The sequence below is a fragment of the Antrostomus carolinensis genome, unplaced genomic scaffold (assembly GCF_000700745.2).
Source record: "Antrostomus carolinensis isolate BGI_N321 unplaced genomic scaffold, ASM70074v2 scaffold11732, whole genome shotgun sequence".
Lineage (NCBI taxonomy): Eukaryota > Metazoa > Chordata > Aves > Caprimulgiformes > Caprimulgidae > Antrostomus > Antrostomus carolinensis.
This window is the reverse complement of record NW_010297611.1, coordinates 873-15547: the sequence shown is the minus strand read 5'-3', so window position 1 is coordinate 15547 and position 14675 is coordinate 873. Positions and strand designations below refer to the sequence as shown.

Below are 14675 nucleotides of genomic sequence, written 5' to 3'. Positions count from 1 at the left end.
AGTGCCACCTCCTGCCCGTTAGAAAGGGCGGGAAGAGCCCTCAGGGTGGCAGGCCCACCTCCTGCCCGTTAGAAAGGGCGGGAAGAGCCCTCAGGGTGGCAGGGCCACCTCCTGCCCGTTAGAAAGGGCGGGAAGAGCCCTCAGGGTGGCAGGGCCACCTCCTGCCTGTTAGAAAGGGCGGGAAGAGCCCTCAGTCAGTCACGGCTGGAAAATCTTGACTTTGTTTTCTACAAAAGCTTTCTACTTTTTGTCTCTTGACCTACTATATATTGACCTCAGATCATGAGTTTTAAGCCCAGCGTGCAGAATAGCCTTTTCTAATTTCTTTGGTAATCTCTTTTTTTGCCTCTTTTTAACATGGCTTCATCCCTTCCGGAGAAGCTGGATTGCTCTGCATCAACATTCATGGAGGACCACGGTGTGTGTTCCTCTGGAGTGCCAGTTGGGAACAAGGCCAGCTTCAGGGAAACAAGTCTGTCTGGTCATGAGAGCCACGTTCCTAGGTAAAAGATGTGAAAAACAGCAGCCATACCCTCTTTCTGTGGTAATCCTGAAGTAGGTTGTGCACCATTGCACCTAATGGGCTTGTGCAAAAGTGAAAAACATCCTCCCCCTACAAAAACACAGGGGAGAAGGAGCTCTGACACTGCAAACAGCATCTCTTTTCCCTCAGACCTCTCCAAAAAGTCTGTAGGTACAGACAGAAATACAGAAAACCATGACAGAGCAAACATACTGAATTTCACTAACAAAAAACTCGCATTGTTTTTTTTAAAGACTCTTTCCGTCCACAGTATATCAGCCTCAGAGGCTAGAACAGACTGTGAGCATCATGAAAGTATTTTAAAAGGAAAAAGATAATAATGATGATAATAATGATGATAATAATGATGAAGACCTGGAGAGTTCTTAATCTCTGTGGCAGAGTACAGGAGCCGTATGGCTTTAGCGATGTGCAGGTTTGGGTTTTGGAGTGTGTTGGTTCATTACATTGCAGATTTTTATTTGTCACTGTTGCTCTTGTGTATTTATATTGTTTGCTTGCTAAAGGTGTTATAATATTTTTTTTCTATTAATGCTGTTGAAGATAATTTCTTGTGCTACACAGAAACAAGTATCTAATCATGCTGCAACATGTTAGAAATGATCAGGCAAACCCTGTGAGATATACCTGCCCCTTCTCTGCTCAGATTTCTCTGTTAACTAAACCAGAGTGAATTTCAAGTAGGCATACTTGGCCAGTATTGTATGTTTACTTATTATAATTCAGTTAATCTCTGCAAACGGAGACAGACTATCAGCAGGGGCTACACAGAAAATTGCTGTCCTCTTCCTCCTACTTTGCCACTTTACAATTTCTGTTGGCCAATAAATTGGGAAATTGAGACTGGAATAGAGACCTGGACTTTCAGATTCTGCAGCAAACTTTGAACTACATCTGGAATGTTAAGACAGTTATAGTGGAGAGAACCAAATGAATAAGTAAAAATATTTATGAGTATCAATGCAATTACATGGTTTAGTTTTCCTCTCTACCTGTCTGTTCTTTCATCCATCTGCCCATACATATTTGTATTGCCTTCATCGCTCTAATTTTTTATGTTGGAGGGGTGCACCATAGTCAGCTTTGCTCACCTATTTTACTCTTACCATTTACTGCATTAAACTTTTAGCTCACCAGCCAACCATTTCCTCTATGCTTAACAGAATTTCTATTTTGGATATGGCAGTGAGATGTAGGATTTTAATTAGGAGGATGAGTCTATAAGACTGTAAGTTAGGGAATCTTGGACTTGATTATGAAACTACAATACAGTAGAAAATAAATTTACATATTGGCTGCATGACCAGGCCACCTTGTACTATCAGCACTGCAAATGCTTCACTGTTTCACCTTTGGAAAACCCTTATTCTCTCTGTGTCCAAGTTTATTAATCTGAAAACCAGGAAAAAATCTTGCATTGTGTTTTTTGAATAGTTTAATATTATTTGACAAAAATGTTAGTAGGGTTGGTTTTTTTTTTTTGTACAGATACTATTACAAATAACATTTTAAAATAAAAGAGGAATACTTTCCAGAAATGGTTTTCAAAAAATGATAAACTAGTTTCAGCAGAATGAGGAGTAAGTGGAAGCTGGGCTATGAAATGGAAGAAACATATTCAGCTGATAGAAGAGAGCTTTAATGACACTTCATTATTGTTTGAGACTCATTGCTGGGTTTTAAAAATTATTCTTGCTGATTTTGTAACAGAGGGATAATTCATTTAGTGTGGTGTGCACTTGTATCGACTCATCTTTTCTTAGTATATTACTTAATGACAAAATTGGACTTTGCTGATAAAACTTTGAACTAAAATAAGTTTTGTCTATTCTTTTCATTCTTACCTCGACTTCTGATGGTATATAGTACACTTGTAATTTTAAGGACAGCTGAAATGTTACCATCAGATTGCTTATGAAATTAAAAAGCATCTGTCATAACACTCAAACCAGCCTACAGTTTCACTGTAAAAGATCTGCTGCAAGGTTACTTTGTCTTTTAGGTGAAAGATACAGATTTTATTCTTTTCACAGTGCATCTATTGAGACTAAGCCTTCCTATAATTAAAACTCTTAACAGTTTACTTAGGGCAGCAGATCAAAAGGTTAACGTGCAATGGTACAACAGGAAGTATTTGTGCTCTTAAACATCTTTAAAATTTACAGCATTTAAAAACAACTTAGCCTAAATCATAGCCAAAGCCAATATTACATCATTTATAGTAAAACCTTAATCCTTACTCACAAACCAACCAGTTTGTGACTCATCTAACAGTTCAGCTGGTGAAAAAATTGATGGTTTCAGGATTGAATAGAAATGTACTTTTAACTGTGTCCTCAGTCACGTGTCTGGAATGGAAAGTCAAAGAATTTAGGGAAACTGAGCAAAATAAAATTAAAAACCAAAAGCGCTCCTCCACATTTTGGAAAAAAAAAAATAAATCCTTGATGCAGTTCTGAATTACATTATTTTTGTAGGGGTGGGGATACAGGATCAAAACTCAAAGCTGCACGAGATTTTATCGTATGTACTGTATCATTAATTTACTTTGTTTCAGTTCTGAAGTTCTTGAAGCGATAGAGAACGTTATTCACGATGTACTTAAAAGCCTGGCCCAAAAAAATGCACCTGTTCTCACACTGGCTAACAGATCAGATTGGAGGAATATAGAGTAAGTATTCTATATTTTGATGTCCTGCCTTATATTAATATAAATGCCATGAATGTAAATTTGATTATGTAACTTCCAGAAAAATTGATGTTATATAATTCTATAAGTATTAGAATCAATAATGAATTTGACTTCTTAAAAAGTAACAGATAGATAAAAAGTAATGCTTAGTAACCATTCTGCATGAACAGGCATCGTGTACTAAGTAACAGCAGACCACAGCATAACGGGAAATGTAAAACTACTGTAATAGGGGTTAGAAAGGAAAGGGAGGTCCTGTAAACAATCATTTTCTGGAAGCAGTAGAAACCAGAAATTGTAAGTTGTGTTAGACTGAAAAAAAAAATCTGTTTTAGGCTGGAAACAATTACTAGCAATTTCATCCTCCAATGCCCTTTCTGAGCTTCCTCTTTTCTTTTTCTCTGCTTTTCCTCATGGTATCTTATTTCTTAAAATGATATTGATTAATGTATCTTTTTGTTCTTCAGATAAGATGAATCCCACTTCTTCCTGTTATATTTCTTGCCTCTGTGTTGTGTTCTAATTTCAGTTCTACCAGCCAAATCAAGCAAACCAAGTTTCTAATATGTTATCTAAATTTCAGAACTTATGCCAGCTTATCTAGACAGGATCAGAGAAAAAGCAACCTGTCCTCCTTTATAACACACTTGGTGATTCGTAGAAGTTGCTTGTGCAGCAGCATTTTCCCAAGGAGAGCTCTTTTAAAGTGTAAATACCTTAAACTGAGATATAATTGCTTTCTATAATACAGAAGCAAAAGGATAAAGGAAGATGCAAATCCATTTCTTGCCCTGTAATAGTTTTGGACGTCAGTGGGTTAAAGGATATTTAGATTGGTAAGATTGCAGAGGTGCTTGTAAGTGGACACAGCACAAATATTTGAGGTTGAGAAAGCATAGCAAACCTTCCACACGTAAGGCTTCGGTGGAATACTCATTTAATGAGAACAATAAATTTCTGTCAATCAAAAAACCTGAGGGGCCTGAAGGTGATCAGTTAACTGAAAGTCTTGTATGTTCCAGGGAATTTAATGGTGGTTTGAGTCTTGATAGTTTGACAGAAATGTTTCACTCATATGTCTGTAAAATTAAAATACTGTAACAAAGTTTTGCAATTTTTGGCAGTCTTCAGGGAAATGGCATTCCAGGCTACAAAAACAAATGTGAGATGTTACAGAACACATAGGGGGGGAAACCACTCAAATTAAAACAAGTTAACATCACAGTATGTTAAAAATAAGACTCATCAATCACATTAAAAAAAGCTGAACTATTATTTATGGTGCAGAAATAGAATCTCAAATATGCATTTCCGTTGAATAGTGACTTATATCCCACTTTAATACAGCAGTTTAAGAAGATTAAAATAAAAATAAATAGACAAATAAAAATAAAAATAGAATGCCAAAATATAATATGAATGGAAGAAAATAGAGTCAGTGGGGCTTTTTTTTATTTTTTAGGCAGTATTTTCATACCCAATCTACGCAGCTGGAATCTGCTGGGCAGGAACTAATAGAACAAGAGAATGATTTCATGTTTGAAATGTTCCTTGTAAATATTTGTAGATGCCCAGAGAGGTATTTACTGGAGAATGATGTCAATCAGTGAGAATGCCAGGCCTAAAGCATTACAGTTTCCATTGTCCAGCTTTATTTTTCTAGGGGGAAAAAAAAATAAATTTAAAAAAATCATAGATTTCTCATTAGTGGAAAGATTTTATAGAAAACCACTCTGCTGGGGCAAACACAATCCTAGGAAGAATTGCTGGATGTCCATCCTAGTGCCACTTTGCAGTTGCCTTTATGAAATACCTGTGGGAGCCACACAGTTGGGGTTCTCCAGCACACAGCTTTCTGAAAGGAGCCTCCCTCATGTAACCCCAGAGAGCACTCCGGCCAAGTTTTGATTGCTGTTTTGTCACTCCCGTGCAGTTACAGTGTAGGAAGCAAGTCAAACCCACAAATACCTGGTCAATGTTGTAGCACAAAGGTAAGATGCTGCCCTGTGCTGTTTGTTGCTGTATCTACGTGCACCGTGGTGTGTTCTGCCACCCAAAGGATGCACAGAGCAAAAGCTTTGACAAATTTAGAAATATTATGAGGTTTTAGATAAAATTATGGCCAATTTATCACCAATACTTTTTAAAAAGGACATGAAAAACTCTGACATTGAAAAGAATGCTCGAAAGACAGGACTGTTATAAGGCACTAAAATAATTTTAAGTAAAATAATGAAGTGTCCTTAAGAAAATAACGGATTCTTTTGGTGAAATGTGCACCTTCAGTCGTGAAATGATGAAGCACAAAATAGTGGAGCTCATTTACATTAAACAACTGTTTAGGAAATAGGATGGACTAACATTTTTGTTTTCAGAAGTTAATAATGGAATATAATTGAGTTATTCTGATAATAATTTCAGGCCATAAATTATTTCATATTATTATAATATGAAATAATAACACTTGTTCATACATTCTACATCAGAAAGTCACTGTGTCAGACTTAATTTGTATTATAATAATGATTCACATTTTTTTCCTGTCATTTATTCCTTTGTTTTAGTGCTAAATAATAATTGATGCTGATATATTAACAGTTATAAACATGTATAAGATATTTTTCTTGTCTCTACCTTTGTCTGGAAACTTATGAATTTTAGGTTTAAATTCAGTCTTGAAGCATCTTCTTGTGAAACTCTTTTACGTTTTGAAGCCACTGATCAGTTGGGGGGCAGTTCAGTAACATTTTGAACGGTCATTTGGCAGATGATGAGTATTGTCTGCCTTTTCCTTTTGCCACTCCAATGCCTCCCAAGGTGATGGCTTCTGTACTGAGTTTAAAAATAGCACTAGCATATTTGATTGTAGGAAAGGGGTCTGAGTCAAAATTACCTTGCAGAGAATAATTTTCATTCACTAAATAAGTTTACCATTTTATTGTATTTGTTTGCAATGTATCAGATTTAAAGATTCTGTAGGTCTACAGATGATACCACAATGTACTACAAGACAAATAAGAAGTGACTGCCCTAAGTCAGCACCAAAATTTGGTAAGTTAAAAAAGTTCAAAAGCAGAATTCTTGGGTTTTTTTCTTGTATTTTAGTTCAAAACTTTGTAAACCACCCCCCCCCACCCCCCCAAAAAAAAATTAAAAAAATACTATGCACTGTGATTTAGAAGTGTGTGGCTAATAGAACCTGATATCATGACCAGCCCTTCAGCATTTCTCTTCTCTATTAAATTACAGTGAGTGACAGTGAAATTAATACACCATTCTTACAGTTTCTACCCTCCCTGAATGAGTATCAGCTGAAGGAATATTCAAAAGGTCTCAATGTAAAAACATCACCCTTATTCAAAAAGCTAGCTAGTAAAGGAATCTTGGAATATGGACAATAAGCTAATTTCTTTTTTCTAACTCAGTCATTTAATTTCTTGGCTTGGACAGCAGGGCATACGTTCCTTTAATTAACTCGATCATACTTCTAATTATGGTAGAAATTATTGAGTCTATTGATTAGTACAGTGCCTCTGTAGTTTCACAGCACATTAAAATATATGTTTCAAAGTTTTATTTTATAAGACACAAATATGGGTCAATATAAAGACAAATTAATGTATATGCATTTCTGAAAATGGATTAAATATTTTGTAAAATGTATTTTTTCAGCTCTGATACTCAAAATACTATCTATGATCTATAAGATGGTGCAGAGCAATACTTATGCAACTAAAAGGTAACAAACTACATTTCTGTAATTTCAAATAAAGTTGTATTTTAAGAATGTTATTGTGAAAAACAACCTGTAGGATAATGGATTCCTGTACATAAAATGCTTTAGGTTGATCTGATTATCCATGCTCTCTATAAAATTCTCGTGAGCTTACAGCTGTTTCAGTATTATAATTACAAATACACTATTTTGTCTTGATAGAGATATATATTATTCAGATACACTACTGTTTGGTAGCCAAAGTGTTGTGGACAATATAATCAATGACATTTCTTGCATGCTTAAGATACCTCGGAGAAGTCTACATATAGTAAGTGGCATGTTATGAATATTTTTATCATTATTTCCAAATCATATAGATTGAACTGAAAGGTGAACTATCAAGAACAGTTATCAGTAAGAAATACATAGTTAAAATAAAAAGCATCATTTGTGCAAATGAAACCAAATTGTGGTTTATCATAGCCCTGAAAAGGTTTCTTTCTTCAGAGAAAATTTATACATGGAATTTGTTTGCTCCAAAGAGCTTGGGACAAACTGCCAGCTAAAATCACAGGGCCTTGTGCTGTTATCTAGCGCAGGCAGTGCTTGAACTTCAGAGGGCAAGCCCTCTGCTTAGCAATTTGCTAACTTGAGGGTTAAAGGAAAATTTAAAGTATGTCAGAGATGTAACCACTTTTCAAATTTTACCTATCTCTCATGCCTTACAATAATTTATTTGTATCTAAAAATGAAGTTGTTAACATAATTTATTGTAAGTATGCCTTTATATCTGTGATGACAGTAACACTGTTTAGTGTTTAAGAGGTTAATGGCAGCCAACAACTGCTTATTACCGATCAAAATCCTTTTCAGAACTATCTTGTTTTGCTTGTGCACTATAATAACATAAAACCATGTAGCTTCCACTTTACTGTATACAACTTTCTGTTTTTTCAGCTGTCTACAACTAAAGGTTTTGTTGCTGGTAATTTAAGTTACATTGAGGAAGATGGTACAAAAGTGAATTGTACCTGCACTGCAACAGTATGTATTATAAAACAGTAACAGTAATTCATAGCATCTACCTTTGCGTGATATCCTGCACTTCTTGTAGCTCAGGCTCCTGGATACATTTATTATACAGACTGTGCTTGTGGCAAACTAAGACATTGCAATCTGGGGGAAAAAAAAGAGAGAGATAAGAAGTAGTGCTCAACTCTATTGCAATTCTGAGGCTCAGCTACATGCTCACCAGGAATATATCCTTTGGATAGGGTTTTTAGCGCTACCTCCTACCATGGGAGCCTTGCAGAGGAAGGCATGTATTTTGTGTATCTTAGGCTTTGTAGTACAGTGTTCTGTCCAATAAGTGTTCTGAATCAAAGAATCCCGGGCACTCCAAACATCCTTCATTTCTGTCACGATAGATTGATTTCTGGCAGAGTAAGAAAACAAGTCTTGCAGCACGAGTTAACATACTCGTATGGTCCTCAATGAGATTCTTCTACCACACTGGGCAGACTCCTCTAGTAGCAACAGCACACTGAGCCTCTATAGTTAGAGGAATAAATCTCTTTCTGGACCCAAATTATGTTCTCATTTATAGAAATTTAATGTTGATACTTCATCAGCATAAGAGTTGATATTGTCTTCACGTGCCCAGCACTGTACAACCAAAGGTACATAACATCAGGCTGTTTGGTCTCAGCTTTATCACTTATACAGGGATTACAGACATTAGAAGGGCTTGTGTTCTCAACTAATTTTATCAAAGGTGGTACTGAGCTAAAGAGAAGTTTATAACCATGGTTTGATAAGAGTCAAGAGCCAAAAGTGGTTTGAGAAGATGAGATGCAACTAATCTAGTCCTGAAAGATTTCCTATAGCCGTGCAGACTATGAAATCAGAACAGAACTCAGACTTGTTGACTGTTGCCATGATTTCCTGGAATATGAGTTCACTGAAAGCCTGAATCAGTAATTTCAAAATGGAAAGATAACCTTAGCTGCCTGTTGTACTTTGTTTTTAAGCAGAACGTGAAGACCCCTGTTATTAATGCTCTTCTACAGCTCTTTGTATTTGTATTTGTTGATTTGTTTCACCCTGGCACAGGAGGTGATTTAGCAGTCAGAAGTAAAAACAGACCACACACTTCAATATACACACACTCTTTTCCCAAGTTCTTCCTCCAGTTCCTGTTTTCTCATCCATATGCTTGCCAGATTGAGCCAATCCTAATATCAGATCTAAAGTAAACATAACTGTGTCTTAAAATTGCTGCTCCAAAACAGTTATAAAATCAGGTTATAGGTTAATAAAAGAAAGGATTTAATGGTCTTCCAAAAAGAATACTTAAATGTTTTAAGTCTGTATTATATTTGCAATATTCACACCAAGCAGACTTTTTTTTCTGGCTATGAGAGAGAAAAAATTAATCAGGACATTGTTATCTCTGTAATGCCCATATGAGGAACAATTTTCTGTGACAGTAGCACAAATCCTTTTGAAAAGCATCTTGTTATAACAGGAGGACTCCTATATAACCGTAAAACAGAGCAGGATATGAATGGTTTAATATGCTTATAAAGAGGTGAAAATGTCAAGATTGATCTTTTATATAGAAGAAGAATAGTTGTTTCAGGATGTAATTTTGTCCTTCATTACCTAATGTTGTTATTTTAAAATATATTATTTTCTCTATTTAAAATTATTAATCTCATTTTTGTTGTTTTAGGCAGTCACTGTGCCATCTAATGTTCAAGGAATTAAAAGTATCCTTTGAGCAAGAACTCTCGTTGTAGACTGAAAAAATAAAGTAAAAACAAAGAATATTCCAAGTTAAACAATGTTCTGGTAATTTTTTCTTTGCTTGTTGGCTCTGAAATTGAGTCACGAACACTGCTTTTGGCTCCAGAACAGGTATTTTAGAGCATTTAGTTTTAATTGATTGGTGTGATGGATCATTTTACATGCAGCTAGCCTTAACAGAAAAGATTTAATCTCACATGCCAAATTTGTGTTAATTGTAGAAAAAGATGCAACTTTTCAGAGACTCTTGGATGATGACTTCTGCAATAAATTGTCCCCGTGTATAATGATTACGGTATGCACCTTACATTTCATATTCTCTAGCTAGACATGAGAATTTAAATGATACTTTAGCATTGTAGTGGTGCTCAAACTTGGTCAAAAGACTGTAATAAAATTAACATGAAACATGTCTAAATATTTTTTTCAATTTTATTTTCCTCATAGAAATACAAAATACATGTTCTAAAGACTTATTTCCTCCCAACATCTCCTTAGAGGTTGGTAGCTTATCAACTTCATGTGCTGCTGCAAAGTAGCTGCCCCGCTCAGTCTCAGAAAGGCTTAACTGCTGAGTAACCTTTTGTCCTTCAGGATCCCAGGTTTAGCAAACCCAAAAGAAACAGAAGTGGTTGGTTTTGGATTGTGCTGAAAGAGCTATGGAGCCTGCAGAATTAACAGGAATGGAATAGTAAATGGAATATGCATACCTACTTGTTCTGGGACAAATTTGTCCCATAACAAAGAAAAAAACATCTCCCCATACCTCAGAGAGACAAGCATTTATACGGTGCAGCATACTGTCCAGTTAGAGTCAGTCATAGCAAGAACTTGGTTTATATTGTTTCATTAGTGCCATAAATATTTTTGAGAAGCAAAAAGTGGCCTTTTTACACCAGCTTATAGAGATATGAGGGTGCATCTATACAGCAGCTTCCAGATCTTAGGAGTTAACTCCTTAAATAGAGGAATGTATGATACGTCCACAGTGCCTGTAATCCAGGACATCTGCCGTGCTGTTCCTCCTTCCCTCCTCACAGAGCCAAAATAGGAGTGTACAACTTTCCCCCCAAAATAGCTGCTGGAGATATATTTCTGTCAGCATTTTGTTTGCTTGCTTTTAAATGACAAATGTAAACACGTAAGTAGTCAGAAGTTGTTTTAATTAATTTAAACTGTTTGCTTTTATTTTATTTCCTTAGGGAAGAGGTGTACCAGATCTTAACACACGACTTTTGGTCAGAAGACTGTGGGATACTTTTCAAATTCCTGTTTTCACCCTTATGGATGCAGATCCACACGGTAAATCTGTAGAGGTTTCAATGACACAAAAGGAAAGCAAAATTTACTTAGAATGTCTTTTCTCACTTTTATGGGAAGGTACTCAGAGCAGAGAGATCCAACACAATCAAACATTCCTGATTTATGCAGAATATATCTAGTACATAAGGAGTTTAACTGAAACATCAGTACTGGCTTTACATGCCCATTGAATACTTGATGATTTGTTGTGCTTTGAGGTATTAATAAGAATCTTTTTAAACAGAATTCTTTGCTCAGAATAGAGCTAGATTTTGAAAGTACCTCTGGGCCTAAAAATAAGGATAAGGACAAGGGAATTTTATGATCCATTGCATGGTTCCATTGATTTTAATGGGAGTTAGGCACTTGACCACTTCTATAAGTCTCAGGAGGTCCTAGCTATATCTTTTAGAGTTCAATACCATTGAAAATGTTGCTCTGTCAAGAATTCTAGCTGTGGGCTATACTATTGCTCTTGTAAGATGAAAAGAAATAACAGGAACTTCAGTAAATGTTGCTCAATTTGGTATAAAGAAAATTTTTTTATCGATGTTATGAACCAGATGTTAGGCCAGACAGACACAAAGAAAATAGTGTGTTTGAGCAAAGTGAGTCTTTTATTGGTTTTAAAGTAGTTCACATACACTTACATTAATAACTCAGCACCCATGTCAATAGTGTACAGTAGTGAAATCTAGAAACTACAAGTCTAGTGCCAGCAGGAATAAAGTTAATCCTAAACCAAATCCATCACATCTGGATATGCTATTCTGTTACATCAGTGGCAGGTCTAATATTTCCCTCATTTCATGAAGAACACTGTGTATATCAGTGTGTATGTCTGTGCTTGAATTCAGAATCTGAATTCACATACACAAAATGTAGAAAATCTCTTCTGTATCTGCACTGATACCACCTGAAGTTACAGAGATTACTGCAAAATGAGCCACAGTTGCTCAAAGCAGTAGTACTAAAAGATACAGATTACACAGGATAAAGACACTTCTTGTGATGTTGAACAATGTGGACAAGAGCCAATTATCCTTGATTTTGAAATGACTATGCAGACAGTGTGAAGCATTTAACTAGATAAAGGTGACATATTATGCTCAAAGTCTGATTATTTTGACATACTATAAAATAATTGTAAACCATAAAGAACCTCACATAAAATTTTAACTGTTATGCCATAAAATTGAATTCTTAATGCAGTCTTCTTAAAGATGCCCAATGTGCAGATAAACAGATACTTGACATTTGATATTCTGCAACCTAGGTGTAGAAATAATGTGCATCTACAAATATGGATCCGTGGTAAGTATAATTTTTCGACTTCAAATATATTGTTTTGTGGCCCAGCCTTGAAGCTGGAATGTATGAAATGTTACAGCCTTTGTCAGAACGGTTACTGCCTTGTACCATTTTGTTTAAACATAAAGACACAGTTTTTAGGCCTTTCAGAAACAGCTTCTTCCTGCAACAAAAAGAAACTGGATAACAATGACAGGTGATTCATTTAACTATATTTCAGTTTTTCCCTGCTGCACAGGCAGTTTTCAGGAAGCCCAAATAGAAACATGTTCTCCAGTTTGCTTTGTTTCTGCCTTAGAAGAGAAATGAAGGCTGGAGGGACCTTGGGAGGAGGAGGACATAACTTGAAAGATGGGTGATTCTCCACAAAATCATGTTATGTTGGTAAAGATTTTGTTTTGGGGTGAGAATTCGCTTGTGGATACATGTGTTGGTGTGGAACATTATGGAAGAAGAGGCAAAGGGAACAAGAAGGCATTATTATATTACGCTGGTAAAAGATGAGGTACAGAAAAACAGTACAGAAGGCAGACAGACTAATGTGGAGGCAGAGGGCAAGAACAGTTGTTGGGTGAACTGTTCAGTAGAGCAACAGAGAAAGAACATCAGAAGTAAAAACCAAACCAAACCACAAAACCCCCCAATGGAAGTATTCCCTTATACAACATGAAATTTAACTGTGATACTTTGCAGTAGGGTGCTGTAGATGACAAGATGGTAAGCTTCAGTTGCTCTGTTTTCTCTATACCATTCTCATAGTGAAAGTACTTAATTATCTTTGTAATAAAATCTGACCATGACCTTGGAAGGCATGTATCTCAAATAATTTAAACTAAAAGTCACTGAATGTTATAGTTGACCTTTCTTATTTTAGTCAATGTCTTTCGAGGCCCATCATCTCACCGTTCCATCTATAAAGTGGCTTGGTCTCCTTCCATCTGATCTTGAGAGGTTAGTCATTTCCCCAAAAGAAACAGAAGTATTTTTCTGTTCCATAGACAGGAAATGCAGTCTGACTTAATGCAAAAGAAAGACAACTGACATTTAAATCCATTAATCTTTTAATAAATTATTTTGGTTTAATATAAAGAAGTAAGTTGAAATAAATATTTTTATCAGAAAATTTAACAATGTTACTTTCTTTTCAGATTAAATATACGCAGAGATGTCCTGATTCCATTTACAAAGCAAGATCAAAATAAGTTAGCAAGTATACAGAAGAGACCTTACATTGCTTGTCAGCCAATGTGGAAAAGAGAAGTATGTATACACCTGCTGTTTCCTATTGTTTCCTCCCCACAGGGCAAATCTCATCATCTGCAATCCTGTTCCTCTTTATGTTAACAAACTCCTCACATAGCAGAACCAGTAAGGTTTTACAGCCTTAAAATAAGGCAGGATTGAGAGAGCCCATGCCCACTGTCTCTGAATCAGTGGGCCTCAATGGCTCACAGGCCAGAACTGGCAGCATTTCAAGCTTTCCTGCCATTAGTCGTCTGATGATCATATGCTGTACATGGGATTTTCCTACTTTCCTAAATATTACAGAATATATTACGTCTTTACAAGTAGGGGAATGCTTACAGCAGCTAGTTACTCAGTACTAGACCTCTTATCTCGCTGTCAGCTTTTAAACCATATATCTCAATTCAGGTGTATATTGTGTGAAATGGTTAGAAAGGAAGAAAAGGTATTGTGTGCCTTCGCCTTCCTGGTTATACTCATCTTAGAAATCGTTTGTCTTACTGTGAAGTACCCACTACAGAACACATGAACATACAGTAAAATGAATCACAGCTCAGTGCCAGGGATTTCACAGCACCATTTCCAGTAATACCAACTTTACAGTTCTACATGTGTATCCAGCAAGTGTAATTCCTGCTTAAAAAATTACCTAGCCCTGGATCAGGCTGTTACAGCATCACACATTAATCTGTTCTTTTTTTTTTTTTTCTTCTTTTTTTCTAGCTGGAAATTATGGCAGCATCTAAACTGAAGGCTGAAATTCAAGTTTTAACTTCTCTTTCATCAGATTACCTTTCCAGAGTCTATTTACCAAACAAACTGCAATTTGGTGGATGGCTATGAACGCTTGTTTGCAAATGAAATGTTTTTCTTGATACTGATTTATTTTGTTGACTGCTTTTGGAAAAAAAATGCAGACAGAGGAGTAAACTTCAGCTTCTTGTTAGGTTTCTTTATCACTGTATCGAGATTATTGTTATTTCTTCTTCCTCTTTCAAACTGTAACAGAAACTACAATTCCTTTACAGAACATTGTTTCTTCCATTCTGTGCCCG

At 35.9% G+C, this 14675-nt stretch overlaps 1 protein-coding gene across 1 annotated transcript; it reads left to right on the top strand.

Moving 5' to 3' along the window:
* Positions 1-357: 357 nt before the first annotated feature.
* On the top strand, positions 358-14463 carry SPO11 (SPO11 initiator of meiotic double strand breaks). Its single transcript, XM_029083543.1, has 13 exons — positions 358-503; positions 3102-3215; positions 6199-6287; positions 6909-6975; positions 7174-7282; positions 7912-7998; positions 9689-9725; positions 9948-10057; positions 10965-11064; positions 12341-12378; positions 13250-13326; positions 13524-13635; positions 14344-14463. The coding sequence occupies exons 1-13, from the start codon at positions 358-360 to the stop codon at positions 14461-14463; spliced, it is 1206 nt and encodes a 401-aa protein (XP_028939376.1).
* Positions 14464-14675: the final 212 nt, after the last annotated feature.

Excerpts from the sequence above, each read along its gene's own strand:
- SPO11 (XM_029083543.1), top strand. The coding sequence starts at position 358 with ATGGCTTCATCCCTTCCGGAGAAGCTGGATTGCTCTGCATCAACATTC. Across the intron at positions 7,283-7,911 it reads CTCGGAGAAGTCTACATATA|CTGTCTACAACTAAAGGTTT; the intron begins GTAAGTGGCATG and ends CTGTTTTTTCAG. Across the intron at positions 13,636-14,343 it reads AGCCAATGTGGAAAAGAGAA|CTGGAAATTATGGCAGCATC; the intron begins GTATGTATACAC and ends CTTTTTTTCTAG.